This window comes from Mobula birostris, chromosome 13 (genome assembly GCF_030028105.1).
Source record: "Mobula birostris isolate sMobBir1 chromosome 13, sMobBir1.hap1, whole genome shotgun sequence".
In the NCBI taxonomy this organism is placed as follows: domain Eukaryota; kingdom Metazoa; phylum Chordata; class Chondrichthyes; order Myliobatiformes; family Myliobatidae; genus Mobula; species Mobula birostris.
In genome coordinates this window covers 6047908-6071616 of record NC_092382.1, presented here as the reverse complement: position 1 = coordinate 6071616, position 23709 = coordinate 6047908, and the positions used below count along the sequence as shown (strand labels likewise).

The 23709-nt window shown below is 48.5% G+C and overlaps 2 protein-coding genes across 2 annotated transcripts in view; one reads left to right on the top strand and one right to left on the bottom strand.

The window, feature by feature from the left end:
• LOC140208309 (uncharacterized) overlaps positions 1-23709 on the top strand; it is a 292599-nt gene that overhangs the window by 51564 nt on the left and 217326 nt on the right. The gene's annotated exons all lie outside the window — the stretch shown is intronic.
• Positions 315-23087, bottom strand: LOC140208269 (NACHT, LRR and PYD domains-containing protein 3-like). The gene is made up of 8 exons (XM_072276838.1): positions 23027-23087; positions 21640-21806; positions 20703-20874; positions 20540-20605; positions 12985-14722; positions 1198-1284; positions 549-716; positions 315-402 (listed from the first exon to the last, which is right to left on the bottom strand). Exons 1-8 carry the CDS (start codon positions 23085-23087, stop codon positions 315-317), a joined length of 2547 nt encoding a protein of 848 aa, XP_072132939.1.

The following is a 23709-nucleotide window of genomic DNA, read 5'->3' as shown; positions in this document are numbered from 1 at the left end:
CGGTGTCCCAGACTGAGCCCCGGCCCCTGGGCTCTTACTTTCTGTGTAATTCCCCGGGGTCTCACGTGGGAGGGTGAGTCTCGAAAACACTCACCTGGCGGAAGCAGGGCCGCTGGACAGGAGGCGGAAATACGTCACTGCAGGAGCCCAGCGAACGGCACACAGCGCCAGACTGGAGCCAGTCCCGTTATAACCGTTGGGAATTAAACCTGGAGCGCGGCCATTAAAGGTAAGGGCCGGAGTTAAAGGGGAGGGCGGCGAATCGGCCAAAATTTCCCAAACCCGCGGGCGGGGATGTTCACACATTCAGATGTTCACACGTTCACTCTCAGTCCGGGTCTGACTCCCTGCAGAGGTCTCAGTTCCTTCTCCCCGGTCTCACTGAACTCATTGTCCCACAGCCTGAAACAGATGGGAGAATAAAGATGAAATAAACAGATTACACAACAGTGTCAGTAACAGGGGACAACACTCACAGACAAATATCACCAGAAAACCCGCGGATCCGCTGATATTTTATCACATTGAACAGTAACACAAACACTCACCAGATCTGCTCCAGACTCGGGAGGGTCAGTATGAGGCGGCGGAGAGCGGGGACAGATCGGTCTGTCAGCGAGTTGTAACCCAGGTTCAGCACCGTCAGTGATGGGTTTGTACTGAGAGCGGAGACGAGATCCTCGACACCAGAATCTGTGAGACCGACACCATTCAGCCTGGAGATGGGAGAGAGTGAGGGTGAAGGACACAGAGAGACAGGAGACGGTACAAATCCCCAGTGTTTATCAGTAACACAATTACTGATCACATTAATGTTCAGTGTCAGACACCCAGCGACTGTAAACACAATCTCCCACAGTCCGGTACTTACCACAGTTTCTGTATTTTACACTCCGGGTTCCTCAGAGCCGCAGACACCAGTTTCACTCCTGAATCTCCCAGTTTATTATCATTCAGGCTCAGTTCCGTCAGTGATGGGTTTGTACTGAGAGCGGAGACGAGATCCTCGGCACCAGAATCTGTGAGACCGACATTGATCAGCCTGGAGATGAGAGAGAGTGAGGGTGAAGGACACAGAGAGACAGGAGACGGTACAAATCCCTAGTGTTTATCATTAACACAATTACTGATCACACTAATGTTCAGTGTCAGACACCCAGTGACTGTAAACACAATCTCCCACAGTCTGGTACTTACCGCAGTGTCTGTATTTTACACTCCGGGTTCCTCAGAGCCGCAGACACCAGTTTCACTCCAGAATCTCCCAGTTTATTACCACTCAGGCTCAGCTCCGTCAGTGCTGGGTTTGTACTGAGAGCGGAGACGAGGTCCTCGGCACCAGAATCTCTGAGACTGACACTGTTCAGACTGCAGATGAGAGAGAGAGGGTGAAGGACACAGAGAGACAGGAGACGGTACAAATCTCCAGTGTTTATCAGTAACACAATTACTGATCACATTAATGTTCAGTGTCAGACACCCAGTGACTGTAAACACAATCTCCCACAGTCTGGTACTTACCACAGTTTCTGTATTTTACACTCCGGGTTCCTCAGAGCCGCAGACACCAGTTTCACTCCTGAATCTCCCAGTTTATTACCACTCAGGTCCAGCTCCGTCAGTGATGGGTTTGAACTGAGAGCGGAGACGAGAACCTCGGCACCAGAATCTGAGAGACCGACATGGTTCAGCCTACGGAAAAGAATGAGGGTGAAGGACACAGAGAGACATGGTATGCCACAAAAGCCCAGTGTTTATCAGTGAAACAATTACTGATCACATTAATGTTCAGTGTCAGACACCCAGTGACCGTAAAGACTGTCTCCCTCAGCCTGGAACTTACCACAGTTTCTGTATTTTACACCCCGGGTTCCTCAGAGCCGCAGACACCAGTTTCACTTTTGAATCTCCCAGTTCATTCCCCCCGAGTCTAAACACAAGGAGAGAAATTGAAGAACAAAGTGATTCATACCGTGGGTCTGAGGGAATTTCGCTCACTCGGATATTTCAGGAAACATTAAACCCTTCAGTAAATCACTGATCGGAGTTCCCATCACTGTCAATGTCCCTCACTGCCCAGCTCCAGGGAATTCACCGAATGTCAGTAATTTAGTCTGTCGGTGTGACCCTGTAAACTCCACATATTGTGTCCCATTCCCCGATGGTTAGAAAAGTGCTCCTGATGTGAGAGGTTCAGAGGGGGCAGAGTTGAAGGATGAGGGAAAGTCCCACAGGGAGGAAGATAGGTAAATCGGCATTATCGATGGGAGATGGAGGAAGAGACCCCAACTGAAGAAAAGGGACAGGAAGACAGAACCTGCAGGCTAGAGGGCGTAATGGATAAGGGATCCGGCAGGAGAAAGATGGATGGGGAAGAGAGATACCACAGGAGGAAGGGGGATGGTGAAGAGAGATCCCACAGGGGTAAGGAGGATGGGGAAGAGAGATCCCACAGGAGGAAGGATGTTGGGGAAGAGAGGTCCAACAGGAGGGAGGGGGTGGGGAATAGAGATCCCACTGGTTCATGGGGTTTGGGAAGAGAGATCCCACAAGAGAAAGAGGGATGGGGAAGCGAGGTCCAACAGAAGTTAGGGGGATGGGGAAGAGAGATCCCACAGAAGAAATGGGAATGGGGAAGAGAGATCCCACAGGAGGAAGGTGATGGGGAAGAGTGATCCAATATGTGGAAGGGGGATGGGGACTAGAAATCCACAGGAGGGAGCAGATTGGGAAGAAAGACCACACAGGAGGAAGCGAGATGGGGAAGAAAGATCGCACAGGAGGAAGTACGATGTGGAAGAGAGATCCCAAAGGAGGAAGTGGATGGGGAAGAGAGCTCCCACAGGAGAAAGGGGGATGGAGAAGAATGATCCAAAATGTGGAAGGGGGATGGGGACTAGAAATCCACAGGAGGGAGCGGATTGGGAAGAAAGACCACACAGAAGGAAGCGAGATGGGGAAGAAAGATCGCACAGGAGGAAGTACGATGTGGAAGAGAGATCCCAAAGGAGGAAGTGGATGGGGAAGAGAGCTCCCACAGGAGGAAGGGGGATGGGGAAGAGAGATACCACAATGGTAGGGGGTGGGAACAGACAGCCCACAAGAGGAAGAGTGATGGGGAAGAAGGATCCTACAGGAGGAAGGGTGATTGAGAAGAGAGATCCCAGAGAAGGAAATGGGATGGTGACGAGAGATCCCACAGGGGGATGGGGATTAGGATGAGAGATCCCACAGATGGATGGGGGATGCCGACCAGAGATCACACAGGAGAAAGGGGATTGGGAAGAGAGATGCCACATGAGGAAGGGGATTTGGGAAGACAGATCCCACAGGGTTAAGGCTAATGGAGAATAGAGATCCCACAGGAGGAATTCGGTTGGGGAAGAGAGATCCCAAAGGATGATGGGTATGGGGGCGACAGATACCAAACAAGGGAGGGGGGTGGGGAATAGAGATCTCACTGGTGGATTGGGGTTGGGAAGAGAGATTCCACAAGAGGAAGGAGGATGGGGAAGAGAGATCCCACAGGACGAAGTGTGGCTGGGAAGTGAGATTCTGCAGGAGGAAGAGGGATGGGGAAGAGAGTTCCCACAGGAGGAAGGGGATGGTGAAGAGAGATCCCACAGGTGGAAGGTTGACGGGGAAGAGAAATCCCACAGGAGGAAAGGGGATGGGGAAGATAGATCCAACATGAGGAAGGAGATGGGAATGAGATATCCCACAGGAGGAAGTGTGATGGGGAAGAGAGATCCCACAGAAGGATGGGGGATGGGGAAGAATGATCGAACAGGAGGAAGAGGGATGGGAACAGAGAGCCCACAGGTGGAAAGGTGATGGGGAAGAAGGATCCCAAGGGAGGAGGGGTAATTGGAAAGAGAGATAGGAGAGGAGGAAGTGGGATGGGGAAGAGTGATCCAACAGGAGTAAGGGGGACGGGGAAGACAGATCAGACAGGAGGAAGTGTGGCGGGGAAGTGAGATTCCACAGGAGGAAGTGAGATGGGGAAGAGAGATCCCACAGGAGGAAGGTTGATGGGGAAGAGAGATCCCACAGAAGAAATGGGAATGGGGAAGAGAGATCCCACAGGAGGAAGGTGATGGGGAAGAGTGATCCAACATGTGGAAGGGGGTTGGGGACGAGAGATCCCACAGAATGAAAAGTGATGGTGAAGAGAGATCCCAGACGAGGAAGTGGGTTGGGATGAGAGATTCCAGTGGAGGAAGGGGGATGCGGAAGACGACCCCACAGGAGGAAGGGGTTTGGGAAGAAGGATCCCATAGGAGGAAGGCGGATGGGGAAGAGATCCCACAGGAGGGAGTGGATTGGGAAGCGAGACCACAAAGGAGGAAGTGAGATGGGGAAGAGAGATCCCCCAGGTGGAAGAAAATGGGGAAGAAAGATCAAACAGGAGGAAGGGGGATGGGGAAAAGAGATCCCACAGGAGGAAGTACAATGTGAAAGAGAGGTCCAAAAGGAGGAAGTGGATGGGGAAGGGTGATCCCACAGGCGGAAAGTTTTAGGGAAGAGAGATCCCACGGGAGGAAGGTGGATGGGGAAGAGTGATCCCACAGAAAGATGGAGGATGGGGAAGAGTGATCCAACAGACGGAAGGGGAATGGGAACAGAGATGCCGCAGGAGGAAGGGTGATGGGGAAGAAGGATCCCACAGGAGGAAGGGTGATTCGGAAAAGAGATCCCAGAGGAGGAACTAGGATGGGGAAGAAAGATCCCTAAAGAGGATTTGGGATGGGGACGAGAGATCCCACAGTAGGAAGGGGATTGGGAAGAGAGATGCCACAGGAGGATGGGGGATGGGTGATGGGTAGAGAGATGCAATATGAGGAAGGGGGTTTAGGAAGTGAGATCCCACAGAAGTATGGCTAATGGGGAATAGAGATCTCACAGGAGGAATTCGGAATGGGAAGAGAGATCCTAAAGGAGGATGGGGTATGGGGAAGACAGATATCACACGAGAGTGGGGATTGGGAAGAGAAATCCCACAAGAGGAAGGGGGAATGAGGAAGAGAGATCCCATAGGAGTGAGAGGTTGGGGAAGAGAGATCCCACAGTCGGAAGGTTGTTGGGGAAGAACGATCCCACAGGAGGGAGGGGAATGGGGAATTGAGATCCCATTGGTGGATGGGAGTTGGGAAGAGAGACGCCACAAGAGGATGGGTGCAGGGAAGAGAGATCCCACATGAGGAAGGGGGATGGGGAAGACAGATCCAACTGGAGTAAAGGGGATGGGGAAGAGAGATCAGACAGGAGGAAGTGCGGCTGGGTAGTGAGATGAAACAGGAAGAAGTGGGATGGGGAAGAGAGATCCCACAGGAAGAAGGTGGATAGGGAAGAGAGTACCACAGAAGACATGGGAATGGGGAAGAGAGAACCCACAGGAAGATTGGGGATGGGGACGAGAGATCCCACAGAATGAAGGGTGAAGGTGAAGAGAGATCCCACAAGAGGAATTGGCTTGGGATGAAATATCTCAGTAGAGGATGGGGGATGCAGAAGAGAGATCCTACAGGGGGTGGGGGATGGGGAAGAGAGATCCCACGGGAGGAAGGGGGATGGTGAAGAGAGATCCCACAGGAGGAATGGGGTTGGGAAGAAAGATCCCGCAGGAGGAAGGGGGATGGGGAACAGATCCCACAGAAGGAAGGGGAATTGGGAAGAGATATCCCACAGGAGGAAGTGAGATGGGGAAGAGAGAATCAACAGGAGGGAGGGTGATGGGGATCAGAGATCCCACAGGAGGAAGTGGATTGGGAAGTGCGATCCCCCAGGAGGAAGTACGATGTGGAAGAGAGATCCCAAAAGAGGAAGTGGATGGGGAATATAAATCCCACAAGAGGAATGGGGAGGGGAAGAAATTTGCCACAGGAGGAAGGGGGATGTGGAATAGAGATCCGACAGGGCGAAGGGGTTTGGAAGAGAGATCTCCCAGGAGGAAGTGGATTGGAAAGAGAGGTTTCCCCGGAGGAAGGGGGATGGGGAAGAGTGATACCACACGAGGATGGGGATTGGGAAAAGAGATCCCACAAAAGGAAGGGGAATGGGAAAAGGAGATCCCATAGGAGGAAGAGGGCTGGGAAGAGAGATCCCAGAGGAGGAAAGGTGTGGGGAAGAGAGATCCCACAGATGGAAGGGAGATTGGGAAGAGAGATAGACAATAGACATTAGACAATAGGTGCAGGAGTAGGCCATTTGGCCCTTCTAGCCAGCACCGCCATTCACTGTGATCGTGGCTGATCATCCACAATCAGTATCCAGCTCCTGCCTTATCCCCATAACCCTTGATTCCGCTATATTTAAGAGTTCTATCCATCTCTTTCTTGAAAGCATCCAGAGACTTGGCCTCCACAGCCTTCTGAGGCAGAGCATACCATATATCCACCACTCTCTGGGTGAAAACGTTCTAAATTGCCTACCCCTTATTCTTAAACTTTGGCCTTTGGTTCTGGATTCACCCATCAGCAGTAACATGCTTCTTGCCTCCAGCGTGTCCAATCCCTTAATAAGCTTATATGTTCTATAATAATAATATTATAGTACAACGAAGGTTCAGCAGATTGATTCCTGGGATGGCAGGACTTTCATATGATGTAAGACTGGATCGGCTAAGCTTATACTCATTGGAATTTAGAAGATTGAGGGGGATCTTATTGAAACGTATAAAATCCTAAAGGGATTGGACAGGCTAGATGCAGGAAGATTGTTCCCGATGTTGGGGAAGTCCAGAACGAGGGGTCACTGTTTGAGGATAAAGGGGAAGTCTTTTAGGACCAAGATTAGGAATAACTTCTTCACGCAGAGAGTGGTGAATCTGTGGAATTCTCTGCCACAGAAAACAGTTGAGGATCAGGGGGTACGGAGAGAAGGCAGATACAGGGTTCTGAGTTGGATGATCAGCCATGATCATACTGAATGACGGTGCAGGCTCGAAGAGCCGAATGGCCTACTCCTGCACCTATTTTCTATGTCTCTATGTTTATATGTTCCAATAAGATCCCTTCTCAGCCTTCTAAACTCCCAGAGTATACAAGCCCAGTCGCTCCAATCTTTCGACATATGACAGTCCCGCCATCCCGGGAATTAACCTTGTGAACCTACGCTGCACTTCCTCAATAGCAAGAATGTCCTTCCTCAAACTTGGAGACCAAAACTGCACACAGTACTCCAGGTGTGGTCTCACCAGGGCCCTGTACAGCTGCAGAAGGACCTCTTTGGTCTTATACGCAATTCCCCTTGTTATGAAGGCCGGCATGCCATTAGCTTTCTTCACTTCCTGCTGAACTTGCATGCTTGCTTTCAGTGACTGATGTACAAGAACATCTAGATCTCGTTGTACTTCCCCTTTCCCTAACTTGACTCCATTTAGATAATAATCTGCCTTCCCGTGCTTACCACCAAAGTGGATAACCTCACAGTTATCCACATTAAACTGCATCTGCCATGCATCTGCCTGCTCACCCAGCCTGTCCAAGTCACCCTGCATTCTCATAACATCCTCCTCAAATTTCACACTGCCACCCAGCTTTGTGTCATCGGCAAATTTGCTAATGTTACTTTTAATTCCCTCTTCTAAATCATTAATATATGTTGTAAACAGCTGCGGTCCCAGCACTGAACCCTGCGGTACCCCACTGGTCACTGCCTGCCATTCCGAAAGGGACCCGTTAATCGCTACTCTTTGTTTTCTGTCAACCAGTCAATTTTCAATCCATGTCAGTGCTGTGCCGCCAATACCATGTGCCCTAAATTTGCCCACTAATCTCCTATGTGGGACTTTATCAAAGGCTTTCGGAAAGTCCAGGTACAGTACATCCACTGACTCTCCCTTGTCCATTTTCATAGTTACATCCTCAAAAATATTCTAGAAGATTAGTCAAGCATGATTTCCCCTTCGTAAATCCATGCTGACTCGGACCGATCCGGTTACTTCTATCCAGATGTGTCGTAATTTCATCTTTTATAATTGACTCCAGCATCTTTCCCACCACCGACGTCAGGCTAACCAGTCTATAATTCCCTGTTTTCTCTCTTCCTCCCTTCTTGAAGAGGGGGACAACATTAGCCACCCTCCAATCCACAGGAACTGATCCTGAATCTATAGAACATTGGAAAATGATCACCAATGTGTCCACGATTTCTAAAGCCACCTCCTTAAGTACCCTGGGATGCAGACCATCAGGTCCCAGGGACTTATCAGCCTTCAGACCCAACAGCCTATCCAACACCATTTCCTGACTAATATAAATTTCCTTCAATTCATCCATTACCCTAGGTCCTTTGGCTACTATTACATCTGGGAGATTGTTTGTGTCTTCCCTAGTGAAGACAGATCCAAAGTACCTGGTCAACTCTTCTGCCATTTCCTTGTTCCCCATAATAACTTCACCCGCTTCTGTCTTCAAGGGCCCAATTTTGGTCTTAACTATTTTTTTCATTTTCACATACCTAAAGAAGCTTTTACTATCCTCCTTTATATCGTTGGCTAGTTTACCTTCGTACCTCATTTTTTCACCACATATTGCCTTTTTAGTTACATTCTGTTGCTCTTTAAAAGTTTCCCAATCCTCCGGTTTCCCACTCGTCTTTGCTACGTTATGCTTCTTCTCTTTTATTTTTATATTTTCCATTGCTTCCTTCATCAGCCACGGCCTCCCCTTACTCCCCTTAGGATCTTTCTTCCTCTTTGGAATGAACTGATCCTGCACCTTCCGCATTATTCCCAGAAACACTTGCCATTGCTGTTCCACTGTCATCCCTGCTAGGGTATTATTTTATTGCACTTTGGCCAGCTCCTCCCTCATAGCACCATCGTTCCCTTTGTTCAACTGTAAGACTGGCACTTCCGAGTTTCCCTTCTCCCTCTCAAATTGTAGATTAAAACTTATCATATGATGGTCACTACCTCCTAATGGCTCCTTTACCTCGAAGTTCCTGATCAAATCCAGTTCATTGCACAACACTAAATCTAGAATTGCGTTCTCTCTGCTAGGCTCCAGTACAAGCTGTTCTAAGAATCCTTTTCGGAGGGACTCCACAAACTCCATTTCTAGGGGTCCAGTACCAACCTGATTCCTCCAGTCTACCTGCATGTTGAAATCCCCCATAACAACTGTAGCATTACCTTTGCGACATGCCAATTTTAACTCTTGATTCAACCTACACCCTCCATCCAGGCTAATGTTTGGGGGCCTGTAGATAACTCCCATTCGGGACTTTCTACGCTTAGAATTTCTCAGTTCTATCCATACTGACTCTACGTTTCCTGCTTCTATGTCGCCCCTCGCAAGGGACTGAATGAAGATAGAACATAGAACATAAAATAGTCCAGCACAGTACAGGCCCTTCGGCCCACAATGTTGTGCCGACCCTCAAACCCTGCCTCCCATATAAGCCCCCATCTTAGATTCCTCCATATCCCTGTCTAGTAGTCTCTTAAACTTCACTAGTGTATCTGCCTCCACCACTGACTCAGGCAGTGCATTCCACGCACCAACCACTCTCTGAGTAAAAAACCTTCCTCTAATATCCCCCTTGAACTTCCCACCCCCTACCTTAAAACCATGTCCTCTTGTATTGAGCAGTGGTGCCCTGGGGAAGAGGCGCTGGCTATCCACTCTATCTATTCCTCTTATTATCTTGTACACCTCTATCATGTCTCCTCTCATCCTCCTTCTCTCCAAAGTGTAAAGCCCTAGCTCCCTTAATCTCTGATCATAATCCATACTCTCTGAACCAGGCAGCATCCTGGTAAATCTCCTCTGTACCCTTTCCAATGCTTCCACATCCTTCCTATAGTGAGGTGACCAGAACTGGACACAGTACTCCAAGTGTGGCCTAACCAGAGTTTTATAGAGCTGCATCATTACATCACGACTCTTAAACTCTAACCCTCGACTTATGAAAGCTAACACCCCATAAGCTTTCTTAACTACCCTATCCACCTGTGAGGCAACTTTCAGGGATCTGTGGACATGTACCCGGAGATCCCTCTGCTCCTCCACACTACCAAGTATCCTGCCATTTACTTTGTACTCTGCTTTGGAGTTTGTCCTTCCAAAGTGCACCACCTCACACTTCTCCGGTTTGAGCTCCATCTGCCACTTCTCAGCCCACTTCTGCATCCTATATCTATCCCATTCCTCACCAACAGAGCTACCCCACCCCCTCTGCCCATCAGTCTGTCCTTTCAATAGGACGTAACCTTGAATATTCATTTCCCAGGCCCTGTCCACTTGAAGCCATGTCTCTGTTATTCCCAGAACATCATGCTTACCAATTTCCAACTGTGCCTCAAGCCCATCCACTTTATTTCTTATACTCCGTGCATCCATATACAATACTTTTAATTCATTACTCCCCTCACCTCCCATATCAGTTCCTATTTCACTTGGCCATACCGTACGATCCTTTCTTCAGTTTTCTGGTCTGTTGATTCTGCTGTTTCTTAGCTGTTCTTATTCTCACTTTCCCTTTATCTCCATCCTTATGTTGCCAGTTCGGCCCCTTCCCCCCCCCCCCACACCGCCACTACTTAGTTTAAACACACCCCGCAACCTGCCTGCCAGAATGCTGGTGTCCCGCTTATTAAGATGCAACCCGTCCCTTTTGTACAATTCATCCTTACACCAAAACATACCCCAGTGGTCCAAGAATATAAATCCTTGCTTCCTGCACCAGATCCCACAGAAGGAAGGGGGTTGGGGAAGAGAAATCCCACTGGACGAAGGGTGTTAGGGAAGAGAGATCCCACAGGTGGGAGGGGGGTGGGGAATAGAGATCCCACTGTTGGAAGGGGATTTGGGAATAGAGATCCCACCAGAAGAAATGGGAACGGGGAAGAGAGATCCCACAGGAGGAAGTGGATGGGCGAAAGTGATCCAACATGAGGAAGTGGGTTGGGAAGAGAGATCCGAGGGGAGGAAGGGGGATGATCCCACAGGAGGAAGGGGATGGTGAAGAGAGATCCCACAGGTTGAAGGGGGTTGGGAAGAAAGATCCAGCAGGAGAAAGGGAGATGGGGAAGAGATCCCATAGGAGGAAGGGAAATTGGGAACAGTGATCCCACATGAGGGAGTGGATTGGGAAGAAAGACCACACAGGAGGAAGCGAGACGGGGAAGAGGGAATCCACAGGAGGGAGGGGGATGGGAATCAGAGATCCCACAGGAGGACGTGGATGGGGACGAGTGATCCCCAGGAGGAAGGGGATGGGGAAGAAAGATCGCACAGGAGGAAGCGTGATGCTGAAGAGAGATCCTACAGGAGGAAATACAATGTGGAAGAGAGATCACAAAGGAGGAAGTGGATGAGGAAGAGAGATCCCACTGGAGGACGGTGCATGGGGAAGAGAGATCCTACAGGAGAAATGGGGATGGGAAGAGAGCCCACAGAAGGAATGGGAAGGGAGAATAGAGATCCGACACGACAAAGGTGTTGGGAAGAGAGATCTCCCAGGAGGAAGTGCATTGGGAAGAGAGATCCCACAGGAGGATCGAGGATGGGGGATGGGTGTTGGGTAGAGAGATCCCACAGGAGTATGGCTAATGAGGAATAGAGATCCCTCAGGAGGAAGGTGGATGGGAAGAGAGATCGTTAAGATGGAAAGGAGGTGGGGAAGGGAGCCACAAGAGGAAGAGAGATGGGGAAGAAAGATCCCACAGGAGGAACGGGGATGGGAAAGATAGATCCCACAGGAGGAAGAGGGATGGGGAAGAGAGATCCCACAGGAGGATGGAGATTGGGAAGAGAGATCCCACAGGAGGAGTCGGATGGGCGAGCAATGCCAAAGGAGGAAGGGGGATGTGGAGGATAGATCCCAGAGGGGGAAGGAGGATGGGGAAGAGATATCCCACAGGAGGAAGGGGGATGGGGAAGAGATATCCCACAGCAGGAAGGTGGAAGGGAAAGAGAGGTCCCACAGGATGAGGGACAATGCGGAAGGAAGATCCCACAGGAAGAAGAGGGATGGGAACAGAAATGCCACAGAGGAAGGGGGATGGGGACGAGAGATCTCACTGTAGGAAGTTGATGGGGGAGACAGATCGCACTGGAGGAAGGGGGATGGGGAGGAGATATCCCTAAGGAGGACGTTCGATTGGGAAGAGAGATCCCACAGGAGGAAGTGGGATGGGGAAGGGAAATCCCACAGAAGGATGAAAGTTGGTAACAGAGATCCAACAGGAGGATGGGGGATGGGTGAGGGGAAGAGAGATGCCAAATGAGGAAGACGTTTGGGGAAGAGAGATCCCACAGGTGTATGAATAATGGGGAATAGAGTTCCCATAGGAGGAAGGTGGATGGGGAAGAGAAATACCACACAAGGATGGGGGCTGAGAAGAGAGATCCCACAAGAGGAAGGGAGATGGGGAAGAGTGATCCCACAGCAGGATGTGGGATGGGGACGAGAGGTCTCACAAGAAGATGGGGGATGGGGATGAGAGATCCCAGAGGAGGAAGTGGGATGTGGAAGAGAGATCCCACAGAAGGATGAGAGTTGGGAACAGAGATCCAACAGGAGGATGGAGGATGGGTGAGGGGAAGAGAGATGCCAAATGAGGAAGGCGGTTGGGGAAGAGAGATCCCACAGGAGTACGGATAATGGGGCATAGAGTTCCCACAGGAGGAAGGTGGATGGGGAAGAGAAATACCACACAAGGATGTGGGTTGAGAAGAGAGATCCCACAAGAGGAAGGGAGATGGGGAAGAGTGATCCCACAGCAGGATGTGGGATGGGGACGAGAAATCCCACAAGAAGATGGGGGATGGGGATGAGAGATCCCACAGGAGGAAGGGGATGGGGAAGAGTGACCCCACAAGAGTCTGGGGGATGCGTGATGGGAAGAGAGATGCCACATGTCATTTGTCACAATTCTTCACAATCCTATATACTACAGTTTTACCAAATCTCTTCACATTGAAACAACATAATTGGACAGTTTCACAGTTCAGAGTGAGATATTAATCAAGTTACCTCAACTCCTGGCACTTGTGCAGCCCGGGGCCCAGCCGCTGGATTCCTTCACACTGAATGTGGCATTCCTGGAGGTTGAGGTGTTTTATTGTATCACAGATTCCGATGACATGAGACAGGACCGCGCAGTCAATCGGGGTCAGTGTCATTTCACTGAATGAAAGTGTTTCCACCGATTCCACTGCGGTCCGAGCCAATTCCCGATTCTGAGACTCAAACAGGTAGTGCAATGTGTTCAGGAGGCTCCTTTTACCAGCTTCACTCCCCGTTTTTCCACTCTGGCGTTTAACCTCCTCCTTCACCCAGTCAATGACCTGGCAGGTTGTTTGATGAGGAAATGGACCCAGAAACTCCTCCAGACCCCGAGCTGTCATTGGGTTGGAGAGACCAGCAACAAAACGGAGAAATACCTCAAACCGCCCATCTGTCGTGCTGTGGGCTTCAGTGAGGAATTTCAGGATATCATCAGGATTTCGGGTCAGGAATTTTATGACTGCAGCTACAAATTCTTGGATGGTGAGGTGTGGGAATGTGTACACCACGCTCCGGGCAGAATCCTCTCTCTCCAAAAGCTCCATCAGGAACCCGGACAGGAACTGGGAAGGCTGCAGATCGTAGTTGATCAAATCTCCATCTGTAAACACAATCTTCTTCTCGGACACTCCTCTGAAGGCCATCTGACCAACCCTGAGTAACACATCACGGGGGTTCTCAATCTCACGGCCGTGGTTTTTCAGGATGTTGTAAATATAGTAGGAATACAGTTGGGTGATGGTCTTGGGAACTCGCTGCGGGTCCCTGACTCTTTGTGTGAAGAAGGGACCCAGTGCCAGAGCGAGGATCCAGCAGTAGGAGGGGTTGTAGCTCATGGTGTACAGGATCTCGTTCTCCTTCACGTGTTTAAAAACAGCTTCTGCCACTGTCTGATCTTCAAAATGTCTGATGAAATATTCCTTCCGTTCCTCACCAACAAATCCCAGGATTTCAGCCCAGACACTGATGTCTGCCTTTTCCAATAAATGTAACGCAGTGGGACGGGTGGTCACCAGCACTGAACACCCTGGGAGCAGCTTGCCCTGGATTAAACTGTACACAACGTCAGACACTTCACACCACCACTCGGGATCTGGGCACTGGTGCTTGGGTTCTGTATCTCTCCGATTGTCAGCAAAATCGATTCTGTGTTTGAATTCATCCAAACCATCAAATATAAACAGCAATCCCTCTGGGTTCTTCCAGACCTCTCTCAGGATATTCCCAAAATAGGGATACTGATCCAGAATCAGTTCTCTCAGGTTTATTCTGCAGTTAATGGAGTTTAAATCCCGGAATTTGAAACTGAAGACAAACTGGAACTGCTGGTATATTTTCCTCGTGGCCCAGTCATAAACAATCTTTTGTACCATTGTGGTTTTCCCAATCCCCGCGACTCCAGCAACTGCTGCTTTTCTCCCAGATTTGGATTTACTCCGGGAAAAGCTGCCATGGAACAACTGATCAGTCCGGATTTTTTCCTGGTGTCCACGGAGATGTTTTTCTCTCCACTCCTCGTGGTCTCTGCCTCTTGCCAGCAGCTCATGTTCCACCAGTGTCCGATCTCGAACAGTAGAAATGACCGTGAGCTCAGCGTATCGATCAACCAGCTGGAAAACCTTCACCTTCTCCCTCATCAGGATCGTGTTCACTCTCAGGGTTTCAGTTTGTGCCCGCAGAGTCTCCTTGTGTTTCTGCTGAACATCTTCCATGGGAACAGACAGTGAACAAACTGTCAGATGCCTCAACTCAGAAATCAGTATTTAAGTACAAAAAAGTTAGATCAAAGCTATCGCATTAATTGGATTCATCAATGGATGTTCGTACAGTAAAGTAAATGCGATTAACAGACCCCTGACTGGACAGGAGGCGCAGTCTCGATAAACACAGATCATCACACTTCACAATTATCTGTGCTGTGAAGGTGAGTATTACCCTGGTAGTTGACTGACCCCCGACTGCCCCGTACTGGACAAACTGCCACTACTGTCACAGCTATCATCGTTCCTGTGGAAGAAACTTTTAGTCCCCAGTGTTGATGTGGCGTATGGAGATGGAGAAAAGGGTAGTGGGCATTCTGTCAAAGGAACAGGTCTGGGAATCACAGCTCCCCCTCCCCTCTCACCGTCACTAATTCAAAATACCAAGAATTAGGTTTGTTGATCAGTACATGTACTGTGGGTGGGTGATTGGGGGAGAAAATGTGAATGTCTTGTTCAAGAGATTGAGACAATCAGCATTTTGACACAAAACGCAAACAGTTTCCCACCCCCTCCATCATCACAGAAGCTGCACAGCTGAACTCCTCCAGGAAGTGGTTTGAGACGGCAGATCTGCAGTATCGTGTCTCGTAAAGAGTATGTGTTGCAATTGCTGAACAGATTGAAGATTCAAGATACACAAGTGTAAAGGAGAAGGAAATAATTATTATTCCGGATCTGATATGGCACAAAAAACTCAGATAAAGAACGCAATGAAAACCACAATAAATATAAATATATACGATACAGAAGTCATTCGGACCTCAGGTGGTTCTGACAGAAAGATTTCAAACCGTGCTGGTGGTGGGGTGGGGGTTGTTAGTTGTGGAGTGGTCGCTTAGTCATTGGAGATGTTGATCAGTCTTCCTGCTTGAGGAAAGTAACTGATTTTGAGTCTGGTGGTCCTGCTGTGGATGATACGTCGCTTCCTCCCTCATGGGAGAGGGGAAAACAGCCCAGAGGCAGGATAGGTGGGATCCTTCCTGATGCTGCCGGCCCTTTTCCGGAGCCTTTCTGTATATACGTCCCTGATGGAAGGTAGGCTGGGGGTACCGGTGATGCGTTGGGAAGTTTTGACTACCCGTTGTAGAGCCTTCCAGTCCGCCACTGTTATGCAGCATATTGACCTGCCCTCTGCAGCACGGCTGTAGAAGGACGGGGTGTAGATGTGAGTACAGGTCAGACAACGTCTGTGGAAAGGGGAGAAAGGGGAGATGCTGTTGGTCTATGTCCTGACATACAAGTTTGAAAACCATGCCGATTACAGGTCGGGTGGTGAAGAAGAGAGCAGAGACGGATAAATTTCTGTAGCAGGTTGTACAGGATTTGATCTGACACAGGACCTGCATATAACATAGAACAACACAAGAATAGGCCCTTCGGCCCACAACCTTGGTGCCGGCATGATGCCACATTAAACTCGAATGTTCAAACATTCTCCCCATTTAGATAACAGTCCGCACTATTGTTCCTTTTACCAAAATATATTATCATACAATTTCCAACACTGTTTTCCATCTGCCACATTTTGCCCACTCTTCCAATCTGTCTGTCTTGCTGCAATCACATTGCTTTCTCAGCACCACCTACCCCTTCACCTATCTTTGTATCATCCGCAAACTTTGCCACAAAGCCATCAGTTCCATTATCTAATTCGTTGACAAACAATGTGAAAAGTAGCGGTCCCAATACTGACGCCTGAGGAAAACCACCAGTCACCGGTAGACAAACAGAAAATGTTCCTTTTCTTCCCACTCCCTGCTTCCTAGCCGCCGGCCATTCCTCTATTCATGCCAGTAACTTTCCTGTAACGCCATGGGATTATATCTTGTTAAGCAGCCTCATGTCTGGCAGCATATCAAATGCCTTCTGAAAATCCAAGTAAATGACATCCACTGCCTCGCCTTTGTCCACCCTGCTTGGTATTTACTCAATGAACTCTAGCAAATTTGTAAAGGAAGATTTCCCCTCATATAAACCACGCTGACTTTGACTTCTTTTATCATTAGGCTCCAAATACCTCGAAACCTGAACATTAATTGAATTGACTTTATTTCTTACATCATTCACATACATGAGGAGTAAAAATCTTTACGTTACGTCTCCATCTAAATGTGCAATGTGCAATCATAATAATTTAAAATAATTTTTAGACTCCAGCAGCTTCCCAATCACTTAGGTTAGGCTGACTGGCCTATAATTTAACAAACAAGAGAAAATCTGCGGATTCTGGAAATCCAAGCAACACACACACAATGCTGGGGGAACTCAGTGGACCAGGCAGCATCTATGGAACAAATGACGTTTCGGGCCGGGATCCTTCTGCAGGGCTGGAGACAGAAAGCTGAGGATTAGATTTGAACGGTGGTGGGGTGGGGGGGGAGGGGGAGAAAGAGAGAAATGCCAGGCGATAGATGAAACTTGGAAGGGAAGGGATGAAGGAAAGAGTTCGGAAGTTGATTCTTGATAGAGACAGAAGGCCCTGGAAGAAAGAAAAAGGTGGTGGTGGTGGGGGCGTTACCAGAGGGAGGTGGCATGAGAGAAGTACGAGGGCATGGGGAACAGTGAAGTACGAGAGCATGGGGAACGGTGAAGTACGAGAGCATGGGGAACGGTGAAGGGGGAGGAGAAGCTTTACTGGAAGTTTGAGATATTCATGCCATCAGGTTGAAAGCTACTCAAACAGAACACAAGGTGTTGCTCCTCCAACCTGAGTGTGGCCTTATCCCGACACTGGAGGAGGCCATGGACTGACGTATCGGAATGGGAATGGGAAGTGGAAATAAAACGGGTGGCTACTAGGAGATCCCGCTTGTTCTGGCGGGCACAGCGTAGATACTGGACGAAACGGTCTCCCAATCTATGCTGGGTCTCACTGATGTACAACAGGCCATACCGAGATCATCTACGCCTCCCTCTGGTGCTCTCTCCGCCCCCTTTTTTCCTTTCTTCCATGGCCTTCTGTCTCTTTCACTAACCAACTTCCTCGCTCTTTGCTCATCCTTCGCCCTCCAAGTTTCACCTATCGCCTGGCGTTTCTCTCTCCCCTCCCACCCCAGCCCTCCACCTTTCAAACCTACTCCTCAGCGGATTTTCTCCAGTCCCACCGAATGTTCTCGGCCCGAAACGTTGACTGTACTTTCTCCATAGATGCTGCCCGGTCTGTTGAGTATCTCCATCATTTTATGTGTGTTAGCCTATAATTTCAATTCGTTTGCCTTCATCCCTTCTTTATGCTTTTTTTGTTGCGTTTTGTTGGATTTTAAAAGCTTCCCAATCAACTAACTTCCCACTCACATTTGCTACATGATAATACATTTCCTTCTCTTTTATGCAGTCCCCAGCTGCCTCGTAAGGGTTCATTTACATTAATCTCTCTGATAAGACCTGGTCTCACACTGTGTCAGGACCCTGCCAGGTGTGTGTGGTGTCTCACAGTGTGTCTGGACTCTGTTAGGGTTGTGTGAGGTCTCACACTGTGTCAGGACCCTGTCAGGGTTGTGTGGGGTCTCACAGTGTGTCTGGACCCTGTCGGGGGTGTGTGGTGTTTCACAGTGTGTCAGAACCCTGTCAGGGTTGTGTGGGGTCTCACAGTGTGTCTGAACTCTGTTAGGGTTGTGTGAGGTCTCACAGTGTGTCAAGACCCTGCCAGGGTGTGTGGGGTCTCACAGTGTGTCAGGACCCTGTTAGGAGTGTTTGGGGCCTCACAATGTTTCAGGACCCTGTCAGGGGTGTGTGCGGTCTCCATTCAATATATTCGGTTGTGATAGGGAGCGCATGAAAACATTGATTGTGGACATACTTACTTTAGAGAATGTGACACCGGTAGAAAAGATGTTCTTCAATAATCAGGGAGTATATTTGTTTCATATTCAGAAATGAGTATGGGAATTTCACTGTCGTGTCTGTTCCCTCGGCAAACAACATCAGGTATAGTGACGAATAAGCTTGTAGCGATTTACCAAATCCATGGTGCAGGGAAACTGAGGGGTTTCATTGGCCGGATGTGGACTGGAACATCATTAACAGAGGTGACAGAGACGTGAGGCGTTTGTAAACTTCCTGATTCGTCTATCTCTGGTTCCATATTTAAATTATCATTTTTGGGATTTGTTCTGTAAATGAGAGAGACTGAACCAGGATTCTGGCCGAGATTCCTTATATTTCTGGTAAGAGATTCGAATAATCAGATAAAACATGGGCTGATGCAATATTAATAAGTTCTGTGATATTTGTCTTTCCTACGCACTCTCCTCTGTTAACTGTGCAGTTGAGGGACATAACTCAGTCTGCGATGATGAAGCCTCACAATCTCTGAGCCCATGCACTGTCCCGGGCTCCATTTTCACAGACATGATGGGCTTATGGATGTAGTGAGCTTTCCATCCAGACGGTCACAATTTAACTAATTGCAATATTATTTATAGATATTTTCAGTCCTTTGCACTTTCCTTGCCGTAATCCCTCAACCCTCGGTTTCCCTGTTCTAATTCCCATCTCTCACCCTCCACAGTGTCCATCACACAACGCCGGCAAACAGGAATTTCAGCTTCTGTGGACTGAGCTGAGGAATATGTCCCCCAATCTCTCCCTCTCTAACACTGTAGCAGTGTTTGTACTGGGGAGTGCAGATGTGAACACAGCGGTGTTCATATGCTGCTCTGTGGTTGAACAGACCGGTTGGGATGTTACCTGCTTTTCTAATTAAAGTGATGCTATTATTACTATTCTGTGACTGGAACTTCAGTGGACACCCAACTCTAAGAAAAGATAATCTGCAGGAACTGGGGGAGTTTAGAAAATGGTTAAGGATGAGGCTGTTCAGGAGGGGGCAGTGGCTGGCAAGAGAAGGTTTTGACTTTTTCGTGTGTTTTTTCTTTCCCATTCTCCGGATCGCCCCCTTCTCCACCCAGACTCCGGTGGGGATCTGTAGTTGCAGGTCCCAGAGCGGTGTGACCACTTTAGTCAAACTCACCAGCTCTCTGCCTCTTTCCTCAAAGTGTCCTTTGAAAACTCTCCCTCTAGGAAACATGTTTCCCTGTATCTCACTGTGTTCTCTGTCACAGTGCCAATATTTACCTGATCAGATCTTTGTGGCTCAACAATTTAACCTCCCGACGTAAAGTACCACCGTTGGTGGAAACAGAGGTCAGGTTTCAGCATTATGAACTCTGCTTCAGCCTCATCTGGGCCATTGCGTACCGTTCCGATAGCCCCACTACCGGAGGGATGTTGAGGCTTTAGAGAGGGTGCGGAAGAGATTCACCAGGATGCTGTCTGGCTTAGAGGGCATGTGCTATCACGAGAGGCTGGAGAAAATTGAATTGTTTTCTCTGGATCATCGGAGGCTGAGGGGAGCTCTGACACAGGTTGACAACATTATGAGAGGCTTAGATAGAGTGGACAGAGAGAATCGGTTTCCGGGGATTCAAATGTCTATCACTAGAGGGCCTGCAGTGAAGGTGAGAGGGGGTTGGATTAAGGGGGATGTGAGGAATATTTTTTTTTTAATCACAGAGTAGTGGCTGCCTGGAATGCACTGCATGGTAAGGTAGTAGAGGCAAATTGTTAGAGACTTCTAAGAGACGTTTGGATAGACACATGGATGTAAGGAAGATGGACGCATATGGACATGGTGTAGGAAGGAGAGGTTAGAGTTTGGGTACGTTTGATTTACTTCTCAGCTGGTTTGGCACAGTATGATAGGCCTAATGGCTTATTCCTGTGTTATACTCTGCAATGTTCAATGCATGTTCACTTACCTTTCAGCTTACTGAGAAACTCTAGTAAAAGTTGAGCTGGAATTGGTCGATGGGAGGGATCACAACCTGATGAATTTAAACAAATTGAGGAAGTCATTTTTCTAAAATTGTAAAGTGTGCTGTGTGTGATCCAAATTTAAATTAATCTCTGATATTATCTCACCATATATCTGTATTTCTTTCAGTATTTTGTCCAACTTTGGGACACCAATCTGCATTTTCACAAAGGTTTCCCACATCACCCTCCGGGCGCGGGAGCCTTTCTCCATCACCAGGCTCAGGAGGAGTTTAGAACTGTCCGCCCGCTCTCCCTTATCAGCGAGATCAGAGATTTTCTGTGAAGAGTAACAGTGAACATATTGGGGACTGACAGATTCACACAGAGAATGAGAAATAAATGATGTGCTCTGTAACGGGATCACACTGAGCAGTCAAAATCCATAAATAATTCCTCACTGGATTAGATGGTGTAAACAGAAATCAGAAAATAACGATCACTGATGAAGAAGTTAGGAAGATTTTTATAACAGAGCGAACAGTCTCAGATAAATTGCAGAAAAGATGTTGTGATTCATTTCCTCAGTCGGCCAGTGTCCAACATGACAGCGGATTACCGGCTGACACCTGACGCCTTTCCTTTGCCTTTTCTGGTGGAGGTTTATTCAGTGATTGCACATTACAACATGACAGTGTTCCCCGATCCACACTGTTTGCAGTTACAGATTGTAACACAATCATCTCCACCCAGAACAGAACACACTCCAACTCCTGCGGCAAGCACTGATGATGTCCCAATTCTCACTGACATCGTACCGTCACGCTGTACAGTCTTCCCAGGATGAAAGTTCCTACCATATTTCCATTTAAGCTCCTTTACTGCTACCTCATACAATTGTTACCGGCTCCCCTCGCTCTGAACATTGAGCCGCCACTGGAGTGTTTACACCTTTTTTAATCATTCCTTCAAATTCACAGTTTTAAGAATTATATATATTCATTTCTGATTTATTTTTATGCTTTATTATCCGCTGAGTCAGAGTTCCGACACCCATCAGTCCTGTGACGTGTGAACATTCAAACCCATTCTCCCTCCCACTCACCCGATGTTCCTCTCCGCTGAACTGATTCTCGGCCGTTAACGCCAGGCTCACTCCGTGCACCCCTCCTTCCATCGCCTGCTCCAGCCTGTCCCGGTAGAAATCCGTCAGCTGCAGCAGCTGGGAATCATTCCAGCTTGCCAGGAGCTCGGTGATCACTGAGCCCGGACCTGTGAAGCACAATGGCGAAAATTAAAGAATTTACCGACCCCATATTGGGCAGCAACTTTCTCTCTGGAACCTAAAGATCACCAAATAATAAAGGCATCCGTTAGTCTTGCGAGACCATGGATCTGCGCCCGGAAAGTCTTCACACTCCAGGGCGCAGGTCTGGGCAAAGTTGTATGGAAGACAGCAGTTGCCCATGCTGCAAGTCTCCCCTCTCCACGACACTGATGTTGTCCAAGGGAAGGGCATTAGGACCCATACAGCTTGGCAGCAGTGTCATCGCAGAGCAATGTGTGATTAGGTGTCTTGCTCAAGGACACAACACATTCCCTCGGCTGGGGCTCAAACTCACGACATTCAGATCGCTAGTCGAATGCCTTAACCACTTGGCCATGTGCCCACAAGATCACCAAATACAGTCCGAATATATATACATTGGTTGGGTGGGGGGGGGGGGGGAGAGGAAAGGGCTTGGGCCGGGGGGGTGCGTGTTGGGGGGCACGGGGGGTGTAGAAGGGGGTATAGTTCCATCTGTGGAAGGCTGCTGTTTCGTGTCCCCGAGAATATACCTCCGTGTTTGGAAAGGACTCTGCCTATTGCTGAGAATATACAGTAGTAACCCATCACCATCACTCTCCTGGTACTGCCCATCACCACTGCTTTGCCCTGGGTTACTTTCTGCAATTCCGGTCAACCCCTTCCTCAGAAAATCTCTGGGATATCTCACAAATTTCTGGAGGTACTCAGCATGCCAGGCAGCATCTACGGTGGAGAATAAACAATGAACGTTTCGGGCCAAGGCCCTTCATCAGACTGGAAATGAAGGGGCAGAAATTCTGGATATTGTCAGATTACTTTCTATTCCTTGTGGTCCTGGTTTGAAACGTTAACTGTTTATTCCTCTCGATGGATGCTGCCTGACCTGCTGAGTCAGCCAAAATTTTGTGTATCTTTGTGCTGCTCGAAACTTCCAGCATCTGCAGAATTCCTGTGCTCTGGAACACCTCACTGTTTTAATGTGTATCTCAATCTTCTGGAGGAGCAGGAGCAGACGGTAATTGTACCCCTTCCACGTGTGACTGTGTTTCCCCCAGAGATGGTAACTCTCTCTCTCATCTCTCTGCTCAGTTTTCACAAATATTTTGTGACTTGCCGATATTGAATTAAATCCAGACACGTAGTCAAGGCAATATTTATAAATTAAAATAATTCGCCAACATACCCGTGTCCTTTCCCGATGTTGACGTCACTGGAACTCCTCCACTGCTCATTCCGTTATCCATTTTGAGGACAGTTCTGGTCAGATTTTTCTGCTTTGTAACAAACAAGATTAACAGAAAATTCAGATATTATTTGAGGTGTAAATGAAAGCACTTTAACTGAGTCGCTCTCTTCCAAACATCTTGGGCCTATCCACCGAACACTCGACATGGCCTGACCTACCCGCGGCCAGCTACCCACAGCCACACAATGCCCATTTCCACTCTCTCCATGGATTGTACACTGGGCCAGGATTCTCCAGGGTATCTGCTCGCTATATTGTAGGCAATTCTGTTTTAGGAACCAATCCTGTGTCTTGGACCGGGAGTGATGTGTCAATGGAATGGTTAGACAGGCTGAGCAGACTGCTTTGGTCCTCCTACCACTGGTGGTGCTATGGTGAGTAATGGACAAATGGGACACCTATTCCTCTCGTCACTGAATTATACAGGTTTCTCAGTCACACCTGATTCTGACCGCCTCATTTCAGTTTAACATCGCCTGGCGTTGACGCTTCTGGCAATATACGGTTTGAGTCTATATAGAAACCCTCTGCCATCCTGAACAACGCAGAATCACCCATAACTTCGCGACATTTTGTCCTGAAGCACTTTAGTTTCTCCAGCAGGACCTTAAGAACATAAT